This window comes from Siphateles boraxobius, unplaced genomic scaffold, assembly GCF_051911475.1.
Source record: "Siphateles boraxobius isolate OS27281-9 unplaced genomic scaffold, OSU_SipBor_1 16, whole genome shotgun sequence".
Classification (NCBI taxonomy): domain Eukaryota; kingdom Metazoa; phylum Chordata; class Actinopteri; order Cypriniformes; family Leuciscidae; genus Siphateles; species Siphateles boraxobius.
This window is the reverse complement of record NW_027508766.1, coordinates 17,426,460-17,453,102: the sequence shown is the minus strand read 5'-3', so window position 1 is coordinate 17,453,102 and position 26,643 is coordinate 17,426,460. Positions and strand designations below refer to the sequence as shown.

General features: G+C 42.3%; 1 protein-coding gene across 4 annotated transcripts in view; it reads right to left on the bottom strand.

Moving 5' to 3' along the window:
* The window catches only part of pappab (pregnancy-associated plasma protein A, pappalysin 1b), a 139,548-nt gene that overhangs the window by 34,771 nt on the left and 78,134 nt on the right, over positions 1-26,643 (bottom strand). For 2 of the 4 annotated variants that reach the window (XM_077231867.1, XM_077231869.1), the window contains exons 14-19: positions 18,205-18,373; positions 6,527-6,710; positions 6,102-6,309; positions 4,479-4,698; positions 3,965-4,112; positions 3,042-3,157 (exon numbers count right to left, since the gene is read on the bottom strand). In XM_077231867.1, the coding sequence (XP_077087982.1) occupies positions 3,042-3,157; positions 3,965-4,112; positions 4,479-4,698; positions 6,102-6,309; positions 6,527-6,710; positions 18,205-18,373 (1,045 nt within the window). The remainder of the gene's footprint in view (positions 1-3,041; positions 3,158-3,964; positions 4,113-4,478; positions 4,699-6,101; positions 6,310-6,526; positions 6,711-18,204; positions 18,374-26,643) is intronic. The other 2 variants (XR_013204179.1, XM_077231868.1) reach the window with 2 other exon arrangements.

Here is a 26,643-nt window from a genome sequence, read left to right as displayed (position 1 = left end):
AGGTCAGACCCAAATAAAAACTTTAACACACTGGAATGCTGTCATGTTTAATACTGTAAAGCTGCTTGCATTAAAGCAACCTATTGTATAAAGTGCTAAATAATTAAATGTGACAACTTGACTGGAGTGGCAAATTGCAGAGCTCCATGATCAATAACTTTCTTAACAGTTTTTTTCCCAAATACTTTAATTTCTGTTGTGTGATTATTTTGTTATTAAGAGGAAAGCAGCACATATTAACATGGTAAATGGTAAATGGATTGCATTTATATAGCGCTTTCACAGACCCAATGGCCACCAAAGCGCTTTACATATTGCTTCACATTCACCTATTCACTCACTCACTCACTCACTCACTCACTCACTCACTCACTCACTCACTCACTCACTCACTCACTCATATATTCACGGACATATTCATTTCTAAATGCAAATTATATTATATTAAATTCATATTTATTCATACAGCTGCTAAGGTTATTCAAACTTCTTTTTACGCCTAAGTGAAGAAAGAAAAAGAACTTTGCAATGAGTATATCAGTGCAGTTAGGAGGACGAGTATGTACATACAGCAGGATTAATATTAAAATTGATGGAAATAAACTGCTCAGGTTCGATCTCCATCAAATTCCATGAATAAACTCAAAAGACCTTGTCGGCTCAATCCCCCTACAAGGCTGATTTATCCTCAAGAAAACCTATAATGTGGAGGATTAGCCCTGGAGGAAACTATAGCAGCTCTCTCGGATGTGAGCGGTAAATTTGTTTGTGCTTCCTAAAGCACCGCTACAGCTTAAACAATCAAGTAAAGAACCACATGGCACAGACCACATCGAAAAAGAATGAAAAACATGACCACACCAAAGAACGTCCACTATAGTACAGAGGAGGAAATGCAAATATTGAACGAATAATCCAGACAACCTCATAACCACTGTCGGGCATGACGTCACCCAAAAATGTCATTCTGTAGTCCATATATAAATGAATGACATAGTAAACGTGGTAATGGATATTCCTTGAGACCTGTCTGGCCTCTGTGACCCTAGCCGCAGCTATTGATATACCGTTGTATGAAATCACGAGTTTCCACAAAGATATAGAAAAATAAGCCACACTTTTGAGTTTCAACGAGTCGCAAGCTGTTTTGTGGTTGCCGTCTGTCAGTAGGACACAAAGCAAAGACCTTACTGTTGAGATAAAATCACTTCTTTCTCATCGTACAGACTCGGAAGACTGTGAGAGCAAGTGTTGGTGAAAGAAAAGACCCATTCAAATGTTACAACCCATGGCCATCTGGAATATGACAATGGTTTAAACAAGTCACCATGTCGTAAAGGTTAAGCATTTTTTGGTCACCACTGACCACAGTTTAAGGTGTGGAGAATAACATTTGGTTTGCCTGTTCATCATACTCATTGTTTACTCCAGATCTAGTCTGTGATGCTCTCAGGAAATCAGAAAAGGAAATATGCGTTATTGCTGTCTAAAGCTTATGTTTGTCTCTACTACATATTTTGTGACAAAAGCTTCCTGAGGGGAAGTGCCCGAGTATTAGCGATGTCCAAACACATTAATGCAGTCACATGGTTGGTCATGCTGTTATTGTACAGACGGGATATTTGTCTGTGAGTCTGACAATTATTTGCTTTGGAGCAGAATCTCCATCTTTCATTTCTTCCTCCTTCCTCCAGTCATGCTGTATTCAAGAAGTCAGGTTATGCGGGTCAGGTAACAGAAATCAGGTAACAAGCAACCTTCGTTTACAAAACCTGAGGAAACTTTTATATTATTATATTCTAATTGTTTGGCTTCGAAAAACACCAGTGTGAATGTAATGTAGACTGAGATACTATATAACAACTAAAAAGAGGGTTGAGTCCCTTTAAAGTTCAGGTACAAGTCAATTCACCATAATAAATAATAAATTACTATTATAGCATAAAGCACTGTTTATTTTATTTGACTATAATTTTATTTTATTTCATATAATGTGGATCTGCATTGAAAAGGGCCTTTTTTTGCAGTGGGACATATTCTATATAATGATTTTCTATGATAAAAATACAGATGCAATACAACAAATGAAGAAGGAAAATGCAAATAATTAATATTATTGCAAATAATACATATTTTAGTTACATTAATCTTTTGTTTTTTAGATACAATTTATATATTTAGAATCAAACAAACAATATAATTAATGTTCACTGAAATAAAAGTTAATAAAGATTAAAAGATTTAAAAATTATTCCACAACCACACAGTAGGTGGCGATATGCACTAAGAAAATCACCATTAAACCAAAGAAGAAGAAAGAAGAAATATGGTGATTTCTGGATATCCCACTCAGTTGAGAATGTTTTGTGTGTTCATTGTGAACCCTCTGAGTTGACTGAACTTATTCCCGGCCATGTTTTTGGGACCGATAACCGATAAAGTAAGAAAGATTTGGCTCAGGGTTTATATTATAAGTTAGCCCTGCTTTCTGGAATACCCCATTTCTGAGGCACAGGGAAAAGGGCAAATGTCACCACTGTAAATGAGCATGTGTGTGTGGTCCAGTCTATTTCAGTTAGGTAAACATAATGATACATTGGATTTTATAACAGCATGGAGCGATTTATCATCCCCATTTTTGTTGTTAATGATCAATCTGAGCATTAATCTCAAAGTTTTAAGTAACAACTGCCGACTACGCTGGTATGCTTACATCTTAAGGTGTTTATTTTGACTACTTTTAGTGTTAGTTACAACCCTGCACTGACCTTTCACACAGCAGATTATTTCTGACAAGTTACGTTGTAATCGTGTGTTAAACCGCACTGCATGGTGTTAAATAATGTTACTGAATTAGAGACATATTTGAAGCTTCAGCTTCTATTATGACCAGATCTCAAACATTTACCAATCATATTTAATGTAACATTAATCAAAAATATGGCAAAGTTTGAAATCTGAGATTAAACTAGGAAGACAAAACATTTATAATAGTTAAGTTAAGTGAGCCCACCCAAATCTTACAACGTCTGTGCTCTCACCTTAACTTTGGGTGGGTTCCACCAGTGGTCTTTCATCACAGTTGCAACGCTCATGTTGCTGGGCAAGAGGACCACACGGTTGATTTCAGCGCTGCAAGTCACCTCACACTCCTTTCCTGTTGGGGATCACAAAGAGGTGTAATTTATCAAAAGAAACTATCAAATTCTTCAAATATCGATCCCATTTTATTCAGGTACACAACCCTTTTAAGTTTAGGGTCTTCAATGAAAAATACAGTATATTATAAATGTCACAATTTAAAACAACTGTCTTCCAATTTAATATATCTTAAAATGTAATTTATTTCTGTGATGGCAACGCTGAATTTTCAGCATCCATTACTCATGTCTTCAGTGTCACATGTTGCTTCAGAAATCATTCTAGTAGGCTGATTTGGTGTTCAAGAAACATTTCTTATTGTTATTGATGCTGAAAACAGTTGTGCTGCTTAATATTTTTGGGGAAACATTTTACATACAGAGATGCACAGAAATCTTTTGTAACATTATAAATGTCATTACTGTCACTTTTGATCATTTTTATGCGCCCTTGCTGAATAAAAGTATTAATTCCACTAAATAAATCTTACTGACCCCAAACTTTTGAACAAGGCTGTATAGCAATGTACAACAGTAGCTGACCTGAATGATGAAATTTACTATGGGAACGCATCTTATGTTTATGGTTACATAATACTGCCCCAAAAAGGCTATTTTACATTAAATGCATATTTAGCCAAAGATAAGTTATTACAAAAATCAGCTCTCCTAGAGATGTGACAGACGGGTTTAACTATATAATTTAAATCCAATTAAAAACATGTTGTAGTTTCAGTGGCCCTTGTGGCAATTTTGAGAATGCAGTGCATACGTGTGTGCAATTATGTTTGGGTCTAAGAAGTGAAAAGCAGAAAGGCAGAGACCAATGGCGTGTCCATCCTTGCAGCGGAGAACGATATTTGGGCTGAGATTCTGCGGGAGGGAACACTGGCCTGTCAGGTTGGGACAGAGACTGAAGGAGCCGGTCCAATTCCCATCCTTTCTGCATCGGATTACATTGTTGGAAAGACCCTGTAGCAAAGACCAACATTTCTATTAATCATCATAAAGGAAGCTCACTAACCATCACAACAAACATATGTGGTTTCATGAAAGGGTGAAGGCCAAAGATAGGCATGACCTTACGGTTCTGTTTGTCAAAGTATTAGAAGCTGTGAAACTGACAAATGAAAGAAAGCAAATGTAAGATCTGTCAGTCTACCAATCATGCTGCTGATGAACAGCCACAGGGACGACACATAAATATTGCAATGCTTAAAAGTGATTGATAGTGTGCACATGATGAATGGAAAGTGCCAGTAATGGGAGGTGATGGACTGAGACTTTGACGTTAGAGAAGAGAAAACGAGGAGAAGAGAGAGAGAGAGCACGACAGACCTGCTTGCAGCGGCTGTGCTGTCTCACCGTGTGGTTAGCCCTGTTGCAGTCGATCCAGCAGTCGCTGTTGAACTGAAACCCGTTTGTGCACTTGTAGGTACCATGGAAAATGGGAGGAGGTGGCTCACATGTGACTGCCACACACTCACCCGACTGCCAGGTTCCATCTTCCGTACACTGCCGCTTAAACGCACGTCTGTGGTAAGTCACAGGCACTGACCTGCAACACATTCATTAACACAAAGATAGATTCAGCAGAATTCTGCGCCATATTTTTTGGAAGTGTAAAAGTTGGAATACACTACAAGACTTTTGCCCAGATTTTTGCCACCATTAGCAGTCTGGAGGAGTCAATGCTAGTTGCGGAAAGTCATAGCCAGCCTTTAGATGATGGGCACATGTTTCTGCAAGAGTTTGTTGTGTTCGGAAGACTTGAAAGTCTGGTAGTGTGTTATATTAGGATCACTGGGATACTATTAGAGTTTTTATTATTATTTTGAATTAGTTTTTATTTTTATATCTTCTGTTTTCATGTTAATTTAAGTAGTATGTTTGTGAGATTTTTATTCTGTTCTCAGAATGAAAGGTTCATGGACCACCCACAGTCTGTTCATTGACCATCTGATGAATACTGTACATAAAACTGGCAAACATTTAGACAAGCAGAATTACACACGACAAGCTCAAATCTCAGTCTGTCCAGGAATATAGTTGTTTTGTTTGAGCAAGTAAATATCTATCCATCCAGCCATCCATCCATCCATCCATCCAGCCATCAATCCATCCATCCATCTATCCATTCATCTATCCATCTTCCAAACATCTTGTCCTATATAGTGTCGCCCATAAATATCCAGAGTAAAATTTATGACTGTTTGTTGCACTCTTTTCTGAATTAAATATTTGGTATTTATTACTTTTGAACGGACAGAAATTCTCATCATAAAGTCACTAATTTCTGAGAAAAATGGCATGTAAAGACCAAACTAACTATGGTTGGTTTCTTTACACGTTGATAACACACTCGCTTCCTGTCTAAATGGGTTGTTTTTTGCCAGAATAATCTGAATTTGACATTTAAAGTGGACCAGATTTATGACTATAGTCTAATATCTGGCTACACCTGGCTATGTGAGTAATTGACCAACAGGGTAAATGGCTACACATTTATCCAAGCTTTCAAACAATTGATACAGCCCTGAGTATTCAATAGCCACAACATGATTAACTAAATCTGCAATGCAATGAAGTTAATGGTAACACTGAACAATAAGATTATATTTGTTAACATTAGTTAACTACATTAGTTAACATGAACTAAGAATGAAAAATACTTTCTAAACTAATCTTAGTTAATGTTCATTTTAACATTTACTGATAAATAATTAAAATAATGTTGTATCTGTTGATATTACTTAATGGACTTGAACTAGCATGAACTAGCAATGAATAGTTAACTAATGTTAACAACGTTTACTAAGTACTGTAACAAATGTATTGCTCATTGTTAATGTGAGTTTATGCATTAAATTATGTAATGAAATGGGACCTTATTGGAAATGTTACTAAGTTATTTAATGCAAGTCATAATTATGCATCCAAGTTGGTTTAGTGGTCTCACACCTTTTAGGCTTGTCTATGTGGGGCACATGGTAGCCAGGCTTGCACTTGTACTTGCAGAAAGACCCAACTTTGAGGCCTGTTGCATTGCAGCGTTTGGTCTGCAGGACAGCGTTGGGTACAGGAGGAGGGACCGGACAGCGCAGCTCACACAGAGCTTCGGGGAAAGACCACATGCCATCCTCCATACACGTCAGCACGTTATTACTGCCTGCGGAGATGAAAGGACAAAGGTACAGGACAAGTTGACTTGTGAAGATCCAAAGTGAACCTACTTCAATTTGATGTCATATACAGAACTGTTATTTTCAATGTGTATTGTTTTTTTTTTGTGGGGGTTTGGTGTCAAAACCACATTTGGCATTTTACACAGCTGACTTCTCAATCCCTAGGGCTTTTTGATTTAGGACCTGTCATGGTCTACATACCCACAAGCTGAGCTGGCTCCCGGCACTGAAAAGTGCACTTCTTGCCGTAGGTGGTACCCTCAGAGAACTCAAAGACAGCTGGGTGCACATGGTACTTGTCAGGCCGCCCGCAGTCCACAGGTTCACATGTAACCTGCTTGTTCCATTTCCCATCCGCACAGGTGAGGGTCACTGTGGATTCAGACTGTTTAGAGGAAAAAGCATTAAGGCAAGAGTTTAGACATGGGAAAAGAACATTTTGTTTTCTCTGTTAATTCACTGCAACCGCAACAATCCGTCAGACCAGACCATATCAAATAATACACATCTGTTTCAATAACACTTTGCAAAGTATACAGAGACAAAATAATACAGCTAAATTAAATATATTTATGTATCTCTTGGTAATAGAAAGCAGTGGGAAGCTAACAGTCTGAGTTGGTGATAATAAATAGCTCAGGTATAGCATATAAAGCTGTCAGAACTGAAGGCAGGGTGAGTCAGAGGTCATTTCTGCTGTTTTACTAAGTCATGTCAGACCTGTGTGATGTCTGATAATACATCTGTGCTAGTAGCAGAGCCACGAACCGCACACATCCCGGACCACCATAAGATTAAAACAATTAAACTTACAGGGCTGCGTTCGGTTTCAGAAAATTCTGTTGATCACTGCCATGACATGACTTTATTTAATGTTTCATTAGTGATTTCAAACTGATTTTCTGTCGAAAAAAAATCTGAACACATCCAAGTGCGTCAAGCCCAGCGCCATGAAAATGAGATTTACGAATCATATCCTCGTTTTCACATGAGAGTGAAGTTACAAATTGGCATGAATTCATGATTGATCATACACTTACGGTAAATTACAATAACCTTTGTGCTGAACGCTAACATTTATAACATACCAGCTGGTGTTAGTAGTAGTAGTAGTAGTAGTAGTAGTAGTAGTAGTAGTAGTTTTTCCCGCTCCTGTTCATCTACTAGCAATTTTATTTGATCTATTACAAACAGGATAGATTAATTTATTCCAGCATGGGAAATGAACCAGCCATTCTGCATAGAGAGTATGACTCCTCCAACCAAAATAGACATCACATATTTCAAAAGGTGCATAAGAACATGCACAAAAATCATGCAAAATTAACAAATGTGAGTCTTACTTATTCTCCTTTTCTCTGTAGTGGCAATTCCACTTTAGCTCCTCTTACTATTTCCAAATGCAGTCCAACAATGAAGACTAGTCTGCCTATAGTTTATTTGGACTATTTGGTTATTCTTCTCTCTTGAGTAACATGAGGGGACATTTACTGACCTATTATTGACTCAATAGATAAATCACTGCTTTTATTAACACAAAATGGTGCCTGCAAACAACCAACAATCAAACTTTACTGTGTACAAAGCAGAAATAACAGTCGTGAATTTGTCACCAGGAGTAAAACTGTATACTTTCTATTAGCTCCTCAATGAATCTTCTAACGTGTGAACCACGGAGAAGGGTTTATGCTTTTATGGCACGACAGACCAAATTTTACAGCCAAATATTATTGCCATCTAGCATGTGGGTTATAAGATTGTTGTACTTTTTGTGTGTGGTATTAAGTATGTATTAATGAAAAAAGTGATGTTTAACATAAACCATACCCAGCGGATTGGACACAGGCTGTAGGTGGGTATAGAGTCCAGACTGTTTCAGTGAAGCACAGAGTAAAACATGCACTTCTCCACAGAGTTTTCCTTTTGTTTATGACAAGTGATGAAAGCTGGTTGGTAAAAAAAAAAAATTATTGAAACAATTTCTGTGAAGCCAAACAGTTTTTTTTCTAGCAAGGCACAGATTATTGTGGCAAATTTTCTTGAACTTTAACTACAAGATGTATGAACAGCGTTTTTGTTGCTGCTTTACTGTGACCCAGGCCACTTTTCTTCTCTCGTCTCCTTTCTCTTTATTTGAAATTGCAGATTTAAATGGGCTGGAATGTGGTGAGCTTATCTAATGTTCTGTACCCTCTCAGGAAATGTACCAGCACCTAAAACTGAGCAAAGCAGCGGGAAGCATTTGAAATGCAATCCAGACACAGTTACAAAACACTTTTTGCCCCCTTCTTTCCCTCTTCCTCTTTTTTTTGCTGAAGCTCTTATTGAAAACAGCTCACCATGGAAGTGTGAGTCTTGAATATTTGAGGTGAATACATGAAAAACACAACAAAACAACAAAGGGAGGTGGCACAAAAGATCAAAAACAAAACTAAAGTAAGCACAACAATAAAAGTAAGCAAATCAAAACAAAGAAAAACAAAAACTAAATTAAACTAAGCAAAGCTAAAGTTAAACTAAGCAAAACAAAAAGAAAAAACAACAAATAAAAGACAAAAACAAAACTAAATTAAAATAAACTAAGCGAATTAACTAAGCAAAATAAAGTAAAACAAAAACAAAACTCAAAAAATGAAGCAGAAGTAAAAGATAAAAGTAAAAAAAGCAGGCAAAACAAAAGCAAAATGAAGCAAAGCAAAAAAAGTTAGTAAGTAAAAAACTTAAACAATAAAAAACAAACAAATAAATTAAAGAAAAAACAACTAAACTTGAGTAGAAGAAAAAATACAAAAACGGACAAAACTAGATGAAGAGAAGCTAAATCTAACAAACAAAATGAATGATAACAGAACAACTGTTTATAAAAAGGTCACCATTTCACTTCTTCATGTGAGGGCAGCAGTGTAATAATAATAATAATAATTATATATATATATATATATATATATATATATATATATATATATATATATATATATTTATTTTTACCTCATATCACTGCATGGCTTAATAAAATGCCAAACAGATCAGCTGTCACAATCTACTCAACATCTCCCCCTAGGGTCAGAGAGGCTCCTGTCTATGTCATAATGCCATAGAGCGTGTTAGTGCACATACCTGCCTTCTTTATAAAACCTGTGAGAGGCTTCAGAAGTACATAAAAGCGTCATCTAATTTTCCCTGCCCAGACATCTCTGGCTCTCTCAAAGTCATTTCAAAGCTCAATAGCAGTTTAGACACAAGGCTTATTAGCCAACACTGGCTGAATTGCAGGAGCAGTAAAATAAATGACCACAGTCGCAGGGGCTGTGTGAGACGAAAAGGAAAACATAAACTGTTGTGGTTGAACTGAAGAAACACACACATGCAGGGGGCTGTTTAAATGCCCACCTGTACGGCATATAATCTGTGTCACATGCACAAACGAAAACACACACAACTACACGTTGCTCTTGCTTAAAGTTATATCACGACAGGCCGTTCTGGTTTACATAGGGGAAGGGGACTGCCATCGCATTGGGGGGTGGCAAGTTGCGGAGGGGGTGTCTGCGTGCGGAGTTTCCTTCTTTTAAAACTTTACAGCTGCTGATTCCTCCTCCACTGAGTATTTAACTACCACTGACTACTGTGCCTAATTCAACACAGATGACTCTGTTGGCTTTTCTTCTACACCCCTGCCCCATCCTGTGTTTCTCTCTCCACGTGCGCACACAAACGAATGCATAGTACACACGTAAGCAAACACGCTTGAAACACACATATGCACAAACACGCAGAAGCACTGAAAAAACCCCCCAAAAAAACAGGGGGTAAAGCAAACCTCAGACTCTCCGTTTCCCTTTGCACTGTTGAAATGTTGTTTGCCTAACAGTGCTTTCAGGACATGCTCTGCTTTCAATAACACCTTGGCAAAAACAAGGGGCCGGCGGCCAGGAAGCTGCGGACACAAAGACATGACACTGTAGTGGTGGTCGTTGCTGTATAGTTATCTGCTCACAAAACTGTCCTCCGTTCATGATGGGTTGCAAAATCTTAACCCTCGATGCTTGGCTTGGCTCACAATCTTAAACACATATATCTCTGTCTGTCTTTTTTTTTTTTTTTTTTAATAGGACCATATTGCTATCCTATCAATGATGTTACGGTAACAGGATAATGATGAAATGGCTAATTTGTCTCTGACTAAAGCCTTTAGGAACACATATTATGAGCTCCCTGGAGATGACTGATAAGCTGTAATGACTGTGCTGGGATCAGCACTTTCGCTCTGTAAAGGTACGAGGGCTCCCTTGCCTTGTCGTCATCATCTCTCTAGCTCACACGCAAGCTTAATATGGTCACATTTGGTTGTAGGGTAAACACTGAAACTGTCATTACACATTTTCTAAATGACCATTTACTATTAGACATTATTTCATATGCACACCCACACAGTATGTCTAGATATTAATATTCTTTATTATTCTTTACTATTCTTTCTTTCTTTCTTTCTTTCTTTCTTTCTTTCTTTCTTTCTTTCTTTCACTGAAAATAGTTTCAAAGAAGCCAAAGCAGGATCAACTGCTCCACTCCTGGAACACTGCTCAGCTAATCTGATATAAAAACTGAATCTAAAATGTAAATATGTAGTAAATTGAACATAATGCATTAAGATAGGATTAAGATGATATAATTATGAAGACAATCTGATGATTATTAACGAGTAGTGGAGAAAGTTATCTTCCTACTACTTTTCGGACATGTACACGTTAATATTGTTTTGTTTTTTTGTTTTATTTTAAAACAAAATGTGTATTAGCTTTTATTGTAGTGTTTTTACATGTTTGAAATAAAGTCATTCATTCATTCATATACTATACAAGGTTTTAATCTTCTAAAAATATGTATTATTATTATTATTAATTATAAAAAAAATTCTGGATAAATTATTCAGCTAATGTTTTTTGGGTATTTTTTTATTTTTAGCACTGAATGTTTGTCACATATACAGGTCCAATAACTTTATTAAACCAATCAAAAAGAGAATAATCCAACATGAGTAGAATAATCAAAACCATAGAAGGCAAGGTGGTGTGCAGGCACAAACAAGCCAGACAAAGAACTGAGGAAACTGAAGGACTTAAATACACATGCTAATGAACTAAAAGGCCAACAGGTGCGATCTAATTACTAACACAATGAATCACCATAGCAACAAATGATGAGCGGACAAAGGAAGCAGGAAAACAAAGAGAATTGAAAACTAAACCAAAACCAAGACACAATGAAAATGTGACATTTTTGGTACAATTTTTAGTGCAGCATATCTAAAAAAATGTATCTATAAATGTATATATTTATATCTATATATATATATATATAAGTAGGCTATAATAAACAATCAAACTATACCATCACTGCAGAAGGGCATCAAATCAGTGTTGTTTTAATTAACTAAAACCAAAACTATTAGAAATATTTTTTTGTTAATTGAAATTAAGCTGAAATAAAAAATATAAATATTAGATCTTACGTCTCAGATGACTGTAACCCTGGTTCCCTGAGAAGGGAAACGAGATGTGGCGTCTGGAATCGACACTATGGGGAACACCCTCAGCATGATCAGTGTCTGAACATGTGTACTAAACACAATCTATTGGCCAATGGCAGTCTATGATGTCATAAATGGACTACCCTCGAGTACAAGAGGGTGTCTGCAAAATAGCTCATCAACTCTTTTGTCTGAAGCAGAAGTGCAAGCAACCTGATGCATGCAACGAGATGCTGAGTCTTGATCCCCTCCTTAGGGAGCCAGGGATAAAGACGTAACCTGAGACATTCCCTTTCGAAGTGGAACTTTGACGCGGCGTCTGGAGTTGATGCTATGGGGAACAAATATCCACTCCACCATGCTGGGGAGGTGCCTGCCTCACTAGGCTGAGTATACAGATCATAGTGGGCATTAAAATAATTTGACAACAGGTCAATCAGATATCGTCAAGACGCGTCAACCCCAGGCGCAAAATTGCGAGCCATACCCCTTATTTATACTTCACGTCTGCGGTGCATTACGGCTCGATGAGGTTTTGTTGCGGTGCCAACTCACACCAGGAACATTTCAGAAGCTAAGCAACTGGATTCACAAGACCATGAGATTTGCCTGTCCGACGTTGTTTTTCTTAATTTTTTGAGTTTTTTTTTTCATTTTTGGGGTTCTACCATGGTAAAGTTGGCTAAATAGTTATGTTTGTCCTGTTTAATTGTTTTTATTGTTATTTTTATTGATATGTCCTACTTTGTTGTTAATACACTTAAAACTACATTTCAGTTATGAACAACAAGGATAAAAGATTTGTAGCTGTGTTTTAGTTGTTTAAAATACATCCCCAGTTATCTTTTATCCATATTTCACATACAGGGCCTGTGCAGCTTGGATGGGGCATCCGTCAAAAATAGACCAGGCACTTATCTTTAGCCAAGCAGTGGGGAGAGCCGCTTCTGGGCTGCTTCTGAAATTGCGGTGCGGCTGTTACAAACCCAATAATTGAGAGCGGTCACGATCAGTTCTGGTGGCCGTGTTGGAGCTGTATTGTACCACAGACGTGTGCAGTGTAAAAAAGGGAATAGACTGCTAAGTGAAGCCTCTCCCTAAGTTTTAATTTCTCTAATAGCATCAGAAAAATTCAGCTTCAATGTGCTATTGAAAGGGACGTCCCAGTCTTATAACCTTTCCCTCCCTCGCAGGGCAGGTAAAACCTAAATGTACCAAGAGCAGAGCTCTAACGCTAATCCAAAGGGAGTACTCGACTACAATCTTTGATTTACCACTACTTGTCAGGGGGAGAAAAAGGCTCACACTTCATCAAAAGGGATGAGAATACATGAGGTGGACAGAGGAAGGGCTCTTGCCACTTCAACTCAATCCCCAAGGAAACTGCAGGGGAGTTAAATCTCTACTTATGTACCAAGTTGTCTCGTGGACCTGCTCAGAGACCTACAGTACAAGCACTAGTTGAGCAACTGCTGTCATAAAAAGCCAGGAGTCCATAGGCTGACTGCCCAAACTTGCCAGGTCCTCTAAGCATAGGTTGACTAGAATCGTGAGCAATGCCCGTCGAGGAGCTTAAAGGCCCGGGTATACTTCATCTTCCACGTTTCACTCCGTCTTGTGCACAGTTGAGCATGTAATCATTTCAAAGTATACTCCTTTAGCTGTTAGAGCGGAAAGACGAGTTCGGCGCATACACATTAACTAGTGGACGGGGTGTATGGACGCCCATGGACCCTCCTGATGACGAAAATTACGTCACATGGACAATGCGTGGATGGCCGAAGTACATTTTGTGCTTAAAGTCCTACCTCAGGACCCAACCATTGTTGTGAAGGAACAGATGGAACTGGATTAATTAAAATTCTGTTTATTCTGCTCTAACTTAAAGGATATCGTCAGATCAGCGCAACGACAGCGAGCATGATTCTAAGAGGCTTTTAACCCTCAGTAACAGTGTTCTTTTTTTAATGCTGCTTTACCAAGGGGGTAGCCAATCCTTATTAGAATTTAGGGAAGGAGAGACATGAGAGCAATACAAAATTGTTTCCTCACTATTCTTAATACCCAGGCTCAATACCCCAAGGAGGCGGCAGGGGAGCCATGCCCTGCTTAAAGACCCCAGATACATGGGAGAGAGTAGCTCATACCCTGCCTGTGGTAAAGGCAATATACCTAAAGAACACCCTCCCAAAGGGAAGCGATTTCCCTTCTTAAAGCTACTAATGGAGAGGGAGATAAATGAAGAAGTCATGCCAGTTACCCTTCCTAGATCCATTCTTCCTGCTCTACCCTAAGGGGTAAGAAAGGGAGGCTCATAACTAGCCTACAGTCTACAACCTTACAACTGCCGCCCTACAGGGGGGAGCCTAGGGAAACAACAGTACAGCATTGAATAGTATGCCTACAACTCTATCACCACTCTATCACAAAAACCTGAGGGGACCACAGGGGAGCTTATATTTTACTTTAAGACCCCAACATGACTGGGGGAGAATAGCTCAATGCTGACATCAGTAATGACACTCCATCTAGGTCTAACATATGCTTACTTAAGCTCTTATAATAACTGGAGAGGGAAATAAACAAAAAACAAATTAATCCTACGAGTTCATCAATATGGTTCTGTTCATCCAACTCCAATCTAAGGGGTGTTTCAAGAGCAGACTAGGAAGCGAGTCTACAAGGAGCCAAAGCCTTATCAATTAGCCACCAGGCTACAACCTTCCTATTGCTTTGCTGCTCATAGAAGGGGAAGCCTACTCTTTACTCTTCCGTGGGGAAGGAGGGTGACTAAGCGCAGGGCCTCAAACCGTCTGCCCAATACACTTACCACTTCAGCTAACCACCATAAACCAAGGTGAAGACTGCATTCCCATTTTTAATAAGGAAAGAGGGAGATACAATCAGGCAGAAGCACACCAGTAAATAGATTTTGACCCAGGCTTAACCCTGCAGGAACTACAGGGGAGTTAGGACTTTCCAAACCCTATTCAGAGCCAAAGTACCTTACTCACGTTCATTTGGCAACTAAATGTGAGTAGAGACCTTCCCAAGAGAGATACTCTTGCTTCCAGACCCAAAAATGAATAGGGAGGGGAGATAAATGAGATTCAGGGAGTAAGGAGCCTAAGTCTCATTTATTTTACTCTTACTCTAAAGGTAAGCCCATATGCTACACTGACTGTGGAAGGTTAATGAAATCAGGGTATGTAAAGGTGTGCCCAAGCTAACATCACCTAGGCCTCTGAAGAGGATGCTTCTACAGAGCACCACCGGCCTGGCCTGCTGCCACATACACCTTACATACAAGCCACGCGGTGGTTTGGCACAGCTTTGAGGGCAAGGCTGGAGCCTTAAGTGAAGACAAGTATGGTTTCTTCCAAGATTTTCTACCTCAGTATGAAGGTCTGGCGCCAGGAACACTCTTTCTGTATGATCAGAAGAACCCACTGAGCGAGCTTCTAAATCAAGAAGATCGCTTAAACTCGCCTAACGATAATGGTAAATATGTACTACTTCCCTGAATTCCTCGGCCAGCTCAAATTGCAACCCCTACGAGTGTAGTCGTCACGCTGCCTTAGCGGCAGGAGGGCCAGAGCAGCGAGGCACAGGCGATTTCCCTAGTGAAACATAAATATACTAAAATGTATTGGAAATATTTATTTTATGCTAAGTATTCTACAAATACATTTACATATGTATGCACTTGATATAAATACCCTGCAATTGAACTTTTAGTATATTAAATTTATATACTTAAAGACTGCTAAATTGGAACAAGTAATGTTGTGCTTAATGCACTTTAGTTATCCGGAACTTGTACTAATGTCCAACTAAAGCCATAGTATATTTGATTGTGCTAAAATGGAACTATTGCAAGTATACTTTAGGTACACTTTAAATATCTTGCATTTAAATTATACAGTAATCATACTATCCTTACTAATAGTGATATTAAACACATAGGCTTAATATTAAGAAATATATATTGTGCAATAAAGAAGAACTCCAAATAAAGTTTAATTTTATTTAAAAAAAAAATCTTTTAATTTTACAGTATAGTGTTGTAAAGGTAGCACTACTACAGTTTCTGTAACAGCCATGGCCTTCTTTATGAAAACTATCCCCTCTTACTTACATAACCGGACTAAACATTTCCCCATTGGCCCCTGAAGCCCCCAGCCCTGGACCCCAATTTGCACCGCTGTTAAATAAGCTGCGCCCTCCCAAAGCAGAGAAAAACTGCCTGCTGCCTTTCCTTCCAAATGCGTAATAACTCACAGGCCAAGCTTCTCAGTCGACTGCGGCTGCTGGCAGAAACCCACCCAACATACAGTAGAGCCCAAGTGCTTACAAAGAACACATAGCACTTTCTCGTCTTTTTTTACGTTAGTATTTTCCCCTTTCTTTCTTCCCCTTGTTCTCCTTCTGTCAATATCACAAGAGAACAAGCGCTGGAAAACAGAACAGAGTTGCTTGAGCTGCAAATGGCCCAAAACGTTCTTTGTGACTTGGTGGGGTGAAGGATGGCTGGGGGCTTGTGGAGTGTGAAACACTTGGCCAGGTGGAGTGGGGTAAAAGATTGCCATTGCCACCACTGGCCCTTTGTGTGGAGGACCGAGGTCAACGGGTTGCAGTAATCACTTCCCGTTGCTTAGCAAGGGCGTACTGGGCCGGCAGATCTGCAGTGCCACTGATCCGTGGCTGTGCCTTAAAGTCCTCAGGGAGTGTGGTGGCGGTTGAGCATGGTGCTTCACTATTTTGATGTCAAATAGACTCAAACAAATTGCATCCTGACTGACTACACTCTGACACTTTCTTCACATGTTCAAACAGCCATGAACCAGAAAATGTAAGCTAAATTAACAGATGTGCAAGGCACACACATGCAAGACACAAGCAGATCCTCATGAACAGGTATGCAGAAACAAGGCAGAACCTAATGAGACTTGTGAATGGACACCAATGATTTGCTAGACATTATTATGACATCAGAAGACAAAAATATTGAACTAGTAAACTGTTCTACGGCATCTGGTCTGGCAAAATATACCTTTTTTTGTGATTTATCTCAAACCTGTACCAGTACTCAGCCTAATTAAATGGCTGAATTCAGTGGGTGAATTCAAACTGAATTGGTTAAACTGACTGTCCGCAACTTTCACACTTTCTGACTAATAAATGAGCTGAGAGTTCTGTGTTTAACAAGGATTTTATGATTGGTATTACAGTACACAAGTGTTCAAATGTTTAGGGTCATTAAAGATCTTTTTTTAATAGACATTAATACTTTTATTCAAAAATAACACATTACATTACATTGATCAAAAGTGACTATATACTATATACTATAGTAAATATATTTATGTTACAAAAAATATATGTTTATGTTAAATTAAATGCAATTCTTTTGAAACTTCTATTTATCAAAAATTCCTGAAAAATGTATCATGGTTTCGCAGATAAATCACAAATAAATACAGCCATTAAACAATCTTACCAAACCTAAACTTTTGAATGGCGGTGCATTCTTTATGTCTACTATTTCTAATATATATATATATTTTTTAAAATGTAAATGTCACAATTATTTGTAAATGTAATATTACAAAGAATTAAACAGAATAATCAAATTTGTTAGGAAATTTCCAAAAGCAAGATCAACTCACTGATATGTAAGTACAAAAGGGGACAGCCATATGCTTAAGAAAAAAAAAAGAAAAAAAAATGTGTTTGTGTTAGCCAGACAGTGATTTCTGGAAGGAAACTTCCTTTCCATCACTCACAGATGACTTTTGAGGTTTCTGTTCAGTCAAATTGTTTTTCTAGCCTATTACAATAACAACAGCAACAACAACAAAAAAACTTCCAGTCAGAGGGAAGGGAGAGAGTGAGAGTAATGTTTATGAAAAATCTACAGCTTTTTTTTCTTTGAGCCACATGGGGAACACATCCAGCAGTTCCAGGCAGAGAGAAAGACATAAAAACAACATCAAGCCAATAACAGAGCCCACTGGCCTGAGCGCCAGCTATTGTGACCATTCACTTACCGTCTCACAGTTTGGTTAGCAAACCCTACGTGAGCCATAAATCTTTACTGCTACTTTCTCTGTATGTGGTCAGGGCTAGAGTCAATGATTATTGTTTAAATTAATATAAACTGCTGTGTGTGTGCGAGTGTGGCTGTGTATGTTTGTGTTGTGTGCTTCTCTATGAAACCTGGTCAAAATACTCTGCAAAAAATGTAAGACATTTTATTTCAGGAAAAACAGAGTGGGCACACACTCACACACACAGTGTACTGTAACATCCACAAATATACAAAAAAGAATTAACGAAACTGTATTACCTGTGTTTTGATGATATCATCATCACGGTGTATTTTCAGCGTATATCCTCGGTTGCAGGTGATAGTGCAGCGAGCTCCATTGAAGTATCCAGGACTGTTACACTTCATCCCTGCATTACTGACCATCGGCTTCTGACATTCAATGGCATCACACGAGTAGTGAATGCAACTGAGGGATTACAGAAATTAGCATGTATTATGATGATATAAAGTTATCAATTATCAACCTTATCAATTCTACAGGGTAAAATGTCATTTTACACCAATTATATATTTTAGCATGGTTTAAATCATATTTATCTGACCGCTATCAGTTTGTAGCAGTAAATGAAAAGATGTCTTATCGATCACAAGTTCAGTATGGCGTACCACAAGGCTCAGTACTAGGACCACTGCTGTTCACTCTGTACATGCTACCTTTAGGAGATATCATTAGGAAACATGGAACTAGCTTTCACTGTTATGCTGATGATACTCAGCTCTATATTTCTTCCAAACCTAACGAAACTCACCAATTCACAAAATTATCGGAATGCATAGTTGATATCAAAAATTGGATGACTAGTAATTTCCAACTACTAAATTTTGAAAAAACAGAGATTCTAATTATTGGACAAAAAAATTCCACACGTAATAACCTAGAATACTGTCTTACACTTGATGGCTGCTCTGTTAAGTCTTCGTCGTCAGTTAGGAACCTGGGTGTGCTCTTTGATACCAATCTTTCATTTGAAAGTCATGTGTCTAGAGTCTGTAAAAACACATTTTTCCATCTTAAAAATATATCTAAATTACGTCATTTGCTCTCATTGACAAATGCGGAACAACTAGTTCATGCGTTCATGCCATCAAGGCTAGATTATTGTAATGCTCTACTGGGTGGTTGCCCTGCACGCTTAATAAACAAACTACAGCTAGTTCAAAACGCAGCCGCTAGAGTTCTCACCAGAACCAGGAAGTACGACCATATTAGCCCGGTTCTGTCAACACTGCATTGGGTCCCTATTAAACATCGTATACATTTTAAAATATTGCTGATTACTTACAAAGCACTAGATGGTTTAGCTCCCCAGTACTTGAGCGAGCTCTTAACGCATTATAGTCCTTCACGTCTATTGCGATCTCAAAACTCCGGCCAGTTGATAATACCTAGAATATCTAAATCGACTGCTGGCGGTAGATCCTTTTCCTATTTAGCACCAAAACTTTGGAACAATCTTCCTAACATTGTCCGGGAAGCAGACACAGTCTGTCAGTTCAAAGCTAGACTAAAAACACATCTCTTTGACCTAGCATTCACATAACACTCTATAGACTTCTATAATTCAATATTAGGCTGCTTAGATTAGGTCAGCCGGAACTGGGAACACTTCCCTTAAATCCTGATGTACTCGTTACATCATAAGAAGAATGGCATCTACGCTAATTTTAGTGTCTTTGTTTATCCCAAGGTTTTCCCGCAGCCTGCCGGATCCAGGCCGTTTCCAGATCTGACGAAGGACTTTCGCCTGGACCTGATGACAATGCAGTGCTGAAGTGCCAACTAGCCTCTCCCTATGGAGGATCCCTATACCACTCTACAGATAAAGCGTTGTGGAATTTTTCGGTTCGCGTACCTACACAAAGTGATAAGATAAAATAAAATTCTGCATCAAAATTTATAGAGAAGTAGTTTGTTTAGGCATGGTTTGTAAGGAATTACAAACCTGCGCACATATATTCAAACGCACATAACTATAGAATCAATTCTTAATGCGCATGTGAACGCCATCAGTGTCTATCACAGGTTCACGTTTAATGTCTGTTTAGAGAGAACGGTGTCGTCTTAGCGGCCCCTAATTTAATAACAAATGATCATTTAGACAGAAGTGAATCAATCAAAACTAACTTTAGCTGGAAAAAACATTTTTCAAGAACCACTATAAAACCAAACCAATCTCTGTTACCTTAAATTATATGTTTATCTCTGTAAAGCTGCTTTGAAACAATCTACATTGTTAAAAGCGCTATATAAATGAGGATGACTTGACTTGACTTGACTTTACTTTAACCCTCTATTGCTTCTATAAAGGTGCGGCCACATTTACCATTAGTCTACAAATTTTCGTGGAGGAAATCCTGTCAATTCAAAAGGAATTGTACATGCTGGTCACGTGACAAACAGAAAGATTGGCGTCACAGGCTGGTTGTATTAATGAATCGCATGATGAAGGAGAATACACCGGAACAGGCTGGGGGTGGTATAATGCCCTTTTCACAAGATGTAAAATAAGTCTTTGATGTCCCTAGAGTGTGTAAGTGAAGTTTTAGCTCAATATATCCCACAGATATTTTTTATAGGCTATAGCAAGTTAAAATTGTCACTTTTTGAGGGTGAGCAAAAACGCACCGTTTTTGTGCCTGTCCCTTTAAATGCAACTGAGCTGCTGCTCCCGGTCCAGAGGGCGGAGCAACAATAGCTCGTGTGTTAGCAGTTCACACAGATATGCACTGAAAATTTCAAAAACTTTTAACCTTTTATGTTCATATCGGAGTTAGACAATGATGGAGAGACTCAAGAAGAAGTGAAAACATGTAGAATGCAACGTCCTGGTTGCGTATGCAACCCACCGTTCCCTGAAGGAGGGAACGGAGGACGTAGTCGACGCCGACTGAAATGGGATCTCGCTAGAGAGCCTGTCTTCTTCGAGTACTATTGAACGAGCCAATGTAATTGGCGTGCGTGATTCGCATCACACACTCCGCCCCCGCGGCGCGGGTATAAATACGGAAGTGGATGCACGCACTAGTTGCTTTTCGCTGAGGAGCCGAGAGTAACCCGGGGTCAGCGGTGGTCCAGCGGTAGTGGCAAGGGGACTACGTCCTCCGTTCCCTCCTTCAGGGAACGGTGGGTTGCATACGCAACCAGGACGTTCCCTTTCAGTCGACAACGTCGGACGTAGTCGACGCCGACTGAAATGGGATCAACCATTGAACACGCCACTAACGCTGCCACCTTCCAGTGCCTAAACCAAAGCCTCCTGATGACCCCGCAAACTTAAGGCGGGGAAGGACAGGGCTTAGGCCAGGGAAGTCACTGCTGTTCCTACAGGACCACTGGGAAAGCGTTCCCCGTACGTTGGAAGGAAGGGACGCTGCGGAAGCCACATCCAACCCAGAGGGAGGTAATGTGGAGAATACACATATGAACTGGGCGGAAACCGGGCAGTCTAACATATGGAATGTCACTGGGGTGGCTCCAGCCTAAGACGGGGGGAGACACACCGGACAGTGACGGCAGAGAGACTCTGCCGAGGGAAGACACGGGCTCCCCGCAGGGAGCCGTATCGTGGAAGAATACACATATGGGGTCACCGAAGGGACCGCAACATATGGACCCAGCCTAACACAGGTTCCACACTGCTTACGAGTGGTAGGCCTAACACCAGACGTTCCGCACGTCCGACGTCGGAGGGGTGTGGAGGAACTCAACAGGGTTCAACTTTAAGGGAACTCAACCGGAGTAGAAAGGTATCCAGTCCATAGGAGGGGAATGGCGCAGCAAGCCGACACTTGAACCGGGCTCACGGTGAAACTGGCTTCATGAGAAGGGAGCCCACGGGAAGCAGCGGTTCAACTAGGTGTCGTCCAGCCCCCAACTCTAGAATCTGTTTAGCAAAGTATATCGTCAACGCCCAGGCGGAGCACTTTACACTCATCATAGAGGAGCTCAACACCTAAGTGGACATGTTGCATCTCAGATCTTTGCCGAAATGAAGGCAAGCACTAAGTGCAACTTTGCATGGAAACAGCCTTCCCTCTCTGCTGAATTCCAACAGATATTTGAAGAGCTGGTCTGAGGTCTATGACTTGCATTCTGTACACGTCCAAGCGAACGGACAGAGAAGCCAGGGCTGGATCTGCCTCCTCCAGGGCAGCGCTTGCAGGCTCACCACCTGCTCCTATTACGGGAGAGGTAGGAACCTTGGGCACAATCCGAGCCGGGGTCTCAGCTTGTGAGAGTTAGCCGGCCCAGACTCCAGGCACAATACGTTGACCGAAAGCGAGCAAGTCCCTACCCTCTAGTAGAGACCACGCGAGCAGGAGAACTGATATAACAGAATTTTTAACTCACTGCCTGCAGTGGCTCAGGGGCGGTCTCTGCAGTGCAGTCGCACCAGGGACAAGGCCCAAGAGGATAAAGAGGGACACAAGGATTTACAAGACCTTGCTCCTCAGGAACCTGACGATCAGAACGTGCTTCTGCATACCTCTGCAACACGATGAGCGTCGTTTAAACACCGAGGCAACATCATTTTGAGGGTGAAGGAAAACAGCCTACTGCAACCCATTTTGCAGGAAAGAGAGCACTGAAGTGATCGAAAGCTTTCAGGATCTCCTCTGGAGAGAAGACGCACTCAACGACTAGGTTCCACTTCTAAAGGCGTAAGCACGCTACCCAATTCTAGGGGGTGCTCGCAGAAGTGATGGTAACTATCACATGTTCTTGTGATAGTCACCTGAACCTCCGCGTTCAGATGTAAGACCGCCCGGAATCTCCGGGGGAAGAACTCGTGTGCCATCGTGCCCCGTCCCCGAAAGAGTTTTCAGGGGAAGTCAGGAAGGCTGTTGAAGGGAACCAGGTCTAGTTGGGCCAATAAGGGGCAACTCTGAAGACCTGTTCCTCTCCTGACTTGGCACGTAGGTGCAAGCGACGGGCGCAAAAGACAGGAGCATTGCTCAACACAACATGTGAAGATCACTGGGCTTCAGGAGCATTTTCTGCTCAGCACTTGGGTGTGACAAGTTCTCTGAGCTTCAGGAGCATTCCTGCTCAACACCTGAGTGTGATAAACTCACCGAGCTTCAGGAGCATTTCTGCTCAACACTTGAGTGCGAAGAACTTCACTGAACGACAGGAGCATTTCTGCTCAGCACTTGAGTGTGACAAGTTCACTGAGCTTTAGGAGCATTACTGCTCAACACCTGAGTGTGATAAACTCACTGAGCTGCAGGAGCATTTCTGCTCAACACTTGAGTGCGAAGAACTTCACTGAGCACCAGGAGCATTTCTGCTCAGCACTGCGTGTGACGAATTCACTGAGCTACCTGTGATGAACTCACAGAGCTACAGGAGCACTGCTGCTCAACACCTGGGTGCGATGAACTTCACTGAGTTTCAGGAGCAATTCTGCTCAACATGAAGAGTGATGATTTCACTGACTTGCAGGCGCAAGGCGACCATGAGTCGCAGTCACTTTTAGAAGGCTCACTGGGGTTAAACGCATTTCTGCGGGCCCCTGGGGCAGCTGAGTCCCAGTGTTTGTCCAAGGGTAGTCCACTCGGTTTACCCAAACACTGGCGGAAAAATAAAACCGGGGGGGCGACTGAGCGGCCCCGGAATGGTCATGACCCAGCCGGACCCAGGGGATGGAGTCTCCACTTGCCCTGGCTATAACTGTCGTGAGGCTCGATGGCGGCACGATTGAGTAAGCGGGAGGAGTGGAACAAGGCGCCCTCAGAAGCGTCTGACTCCAAGGAGGAGGTGACGGGTGAGTTTGTGACATGCAGGGGAAGCTTGCGCAACGGTCGCAATGTCTAACAACTCGAGGCACGAATGCCCGTGTAGTCGGGGGTCGCCCAGGCCCCCGTTAAAACACGCCCTTTGTACATGGCCCCTCTGTTGAAGAGGGTTTGGCAGCAGACCGGGATGAACTATAGTCACACAGGGTGAGCTGCTCTGCCACGGTCACCTCGGGACTCGATCGTGAAGCTAGCGCTGAAGCGGTCACATATGGAGGAAGCCGAAGGCTGCGACTACCATATACCCCAGGAGCCTCTGAAAGTTCTTTCAGTGGGACCCTTTCTCACTTCAACACCAGCTGAACACATTCTCATTGGAGAGACATGTTGGACCGAGTACCTCTCCAAAACTAAGAAAGAGATACTCAGCCCGTGGGCGAGACTACTCTCTTCCAGTTGACCTGACGACCCAACGGGCTCTGGAGCACTCGAGGGGAAGGACACTGTACTGATACTCCACCCTTAGACGCAACACACAGGATGGCCTGCGGTGCGGGAGGTAGAGATCTGAAGCACCTGTCTTTCAGGTCAAAGCTGCAGACCAATCTTGGGCCAAGATGGTCACGACCCACCCCCTAATAGCACGAAGAACGAGTTTACAACTGGCCTTCGTACCGGCTGGAGGAGCGGCTATATCAAATCCTTCGCCAGCAGGATAAGATAAGCACGCACAAGTCAGGAGCACTGCTCAACACTCGGTGTGATGAATATCCCTGAATTTTCAGGAGCACGTCTGCTCAACACCTAATGTGATGACTATCACTGACTTGAGCGGGGTAGCCGAGCCTGAGGTGGGGCAGCAAAGTAGAGAGAGTGGTGTTAGTGTGCTGTGCAACACTTACCTGTCTCCACAAGCGGCAGGGGGCGCGTGAGAAGGCGGATGACCGGGTCCTCGAACGCACCAAGCTGCCTGCTGGCGACCAAGGGGGAGCTGAGGGGTGTAAGGCTATACAGGGTCACACCCGCCAGACTGGCCCTCTTGGGACCCAGGACCAGATGAAATTGCTCTCTCTTTGAAGTGTGGGTACCGCTTGCTCCGCCTTTTTTTTTTTTTTTTTTTTTTTTAGGGAGCCAGCGGCGGAACAGACACACACACAAACAAAGGCTCCACCCGGCCCTCACCCGGGGGGAGGGAGTGATCGTGCCACTCCAAGAGCATCTCATCCATTCCTGGGCGGCCCGCTCCGGAATGCTTTCGCTGTCGCTTGCCACCTGGCTTGGCAGCGCCTGGAGCGGGCTGGGCGTCTCTACTGCGGCCGGCTCCATGCTGAGGCCTGGGTGGAGGCTGCTGCGGAGGGCCAGCAGGAGCGGCGGCCGGAGAACGCCCACGGCGACGAGCAGGCGGAGGAGCTGCCACCGGCGGCGGGTGGAGGCAGCAGCTGGCCACCGGGGCAGGATATGCCGGATGACCTCCGTCTGCGCTTGAGCGGCAGAGAACTGTTTGATGCAGTTCTCCACCGCGTCGCCGACCAGCCCAACCTGGGAAATTGGGGAGACCAGGAACCGAACCTTGTCCGCATCCGCCATACCAACCAGGCTGAGCCAACGAAGGCGCTACTGGACCACCAAGGTGGACATCGCCAGACCGATCACGCACGCTACGACACTCGTACCCCGGAGGGTGAGGTCGGATGCAGTGCGGTGCTCACCTATGAGCGCACGGTCTGGATTACCCTCGTGCATGCCATGGGTGCCCTAGCCTGCAGCAACGCCATGGCACGCAAGAGGAAGGGGCTTGCCCACAGGCTTTGTAAGCTCTGCCCGTCGGAACAGACGAAACTCACAGGCCTTAGGGGGGAGACGAGGATCCCCCCAAAAGGCAGCGGCCGCCGGACACAGGTGCACCTGTGTCGACAGACCGCTCCAATGGAGGGACACCTCGCAACCCTTCACCGTTCCTCCATCAAGGGTAATGAGGGGGAAAAGCTAGTCAGGCAGTTTCTGGCAGAGAAAGATGCTGTTCACCACCTGATAAGCTCTCCATGCATTTCGGGAAAGAAAGGCACTGGGGCGGCGAGCTGAGAACCAGCGCGGCCCGCCCCAAGATACCAAACTCCAGATTCCAACCGAGACTGAACGGGACACAGTGGAGGTTCCACTCGAGCCCGGCAGCCTCGGCGGCCCGTTTCAGCATAGCTGATAATTCTGGATCCGGCTCGGGCAACATTGAACTCCCGGAGGGAGACAATGCAGCCGAGTCATCATCTCTAGAAGTCAGCTCACCCTCCGATGCTGCAATCGGCGTCCTGTCCTCCAGGGGAGCCCCGAGTGAAACCGCTGGCCCACCCATTACAGATGGACCAGCAGACAACACAGGAGGCTCCAGTGGTTGCAGTGGAAGGGAGGAGTGAGGAGCCCACAGGGAATGGTTACCGGGCGGGACATCCAACACTATCCTCCGGTCACCCATCCCACACAGCACCCGAGGGTGGGGCATGGTAATGGGGACTCGCTCTCCGCGAACGAAGGCGAGTCTCGCCCTCAACACTGCGACAGTCATGTTCCCACAGAGAAAACATGAGCTGTCCACAAAAGCTGTCTCAGCGTGCTGTAAGCCAAACACGTGACACAACAGTTGTGACCATCAGAGAGAGACAGGGAACGACCGCACCCAGAAACGCACGGGCGGAATGACATCTTGAAAAACCGCTGCACTCGCGCTGTAGAACACCAGCACTGGGAGAGTCTTCCTGAAGAACACCGACACACTCGCTCGTTGTAGACAACAGCACTCTCAGAGACATCAAACGATCGGCTCCGAAGCGAAAGGCAACTAGTGCGTGCATCCACTTCCGTATTTATACCCGCGCCGCGGGGGCGGAGTGTGTGATGCGAATCACGCACGCCAATTACATTGGCTCGTTCAATAGTACTCGA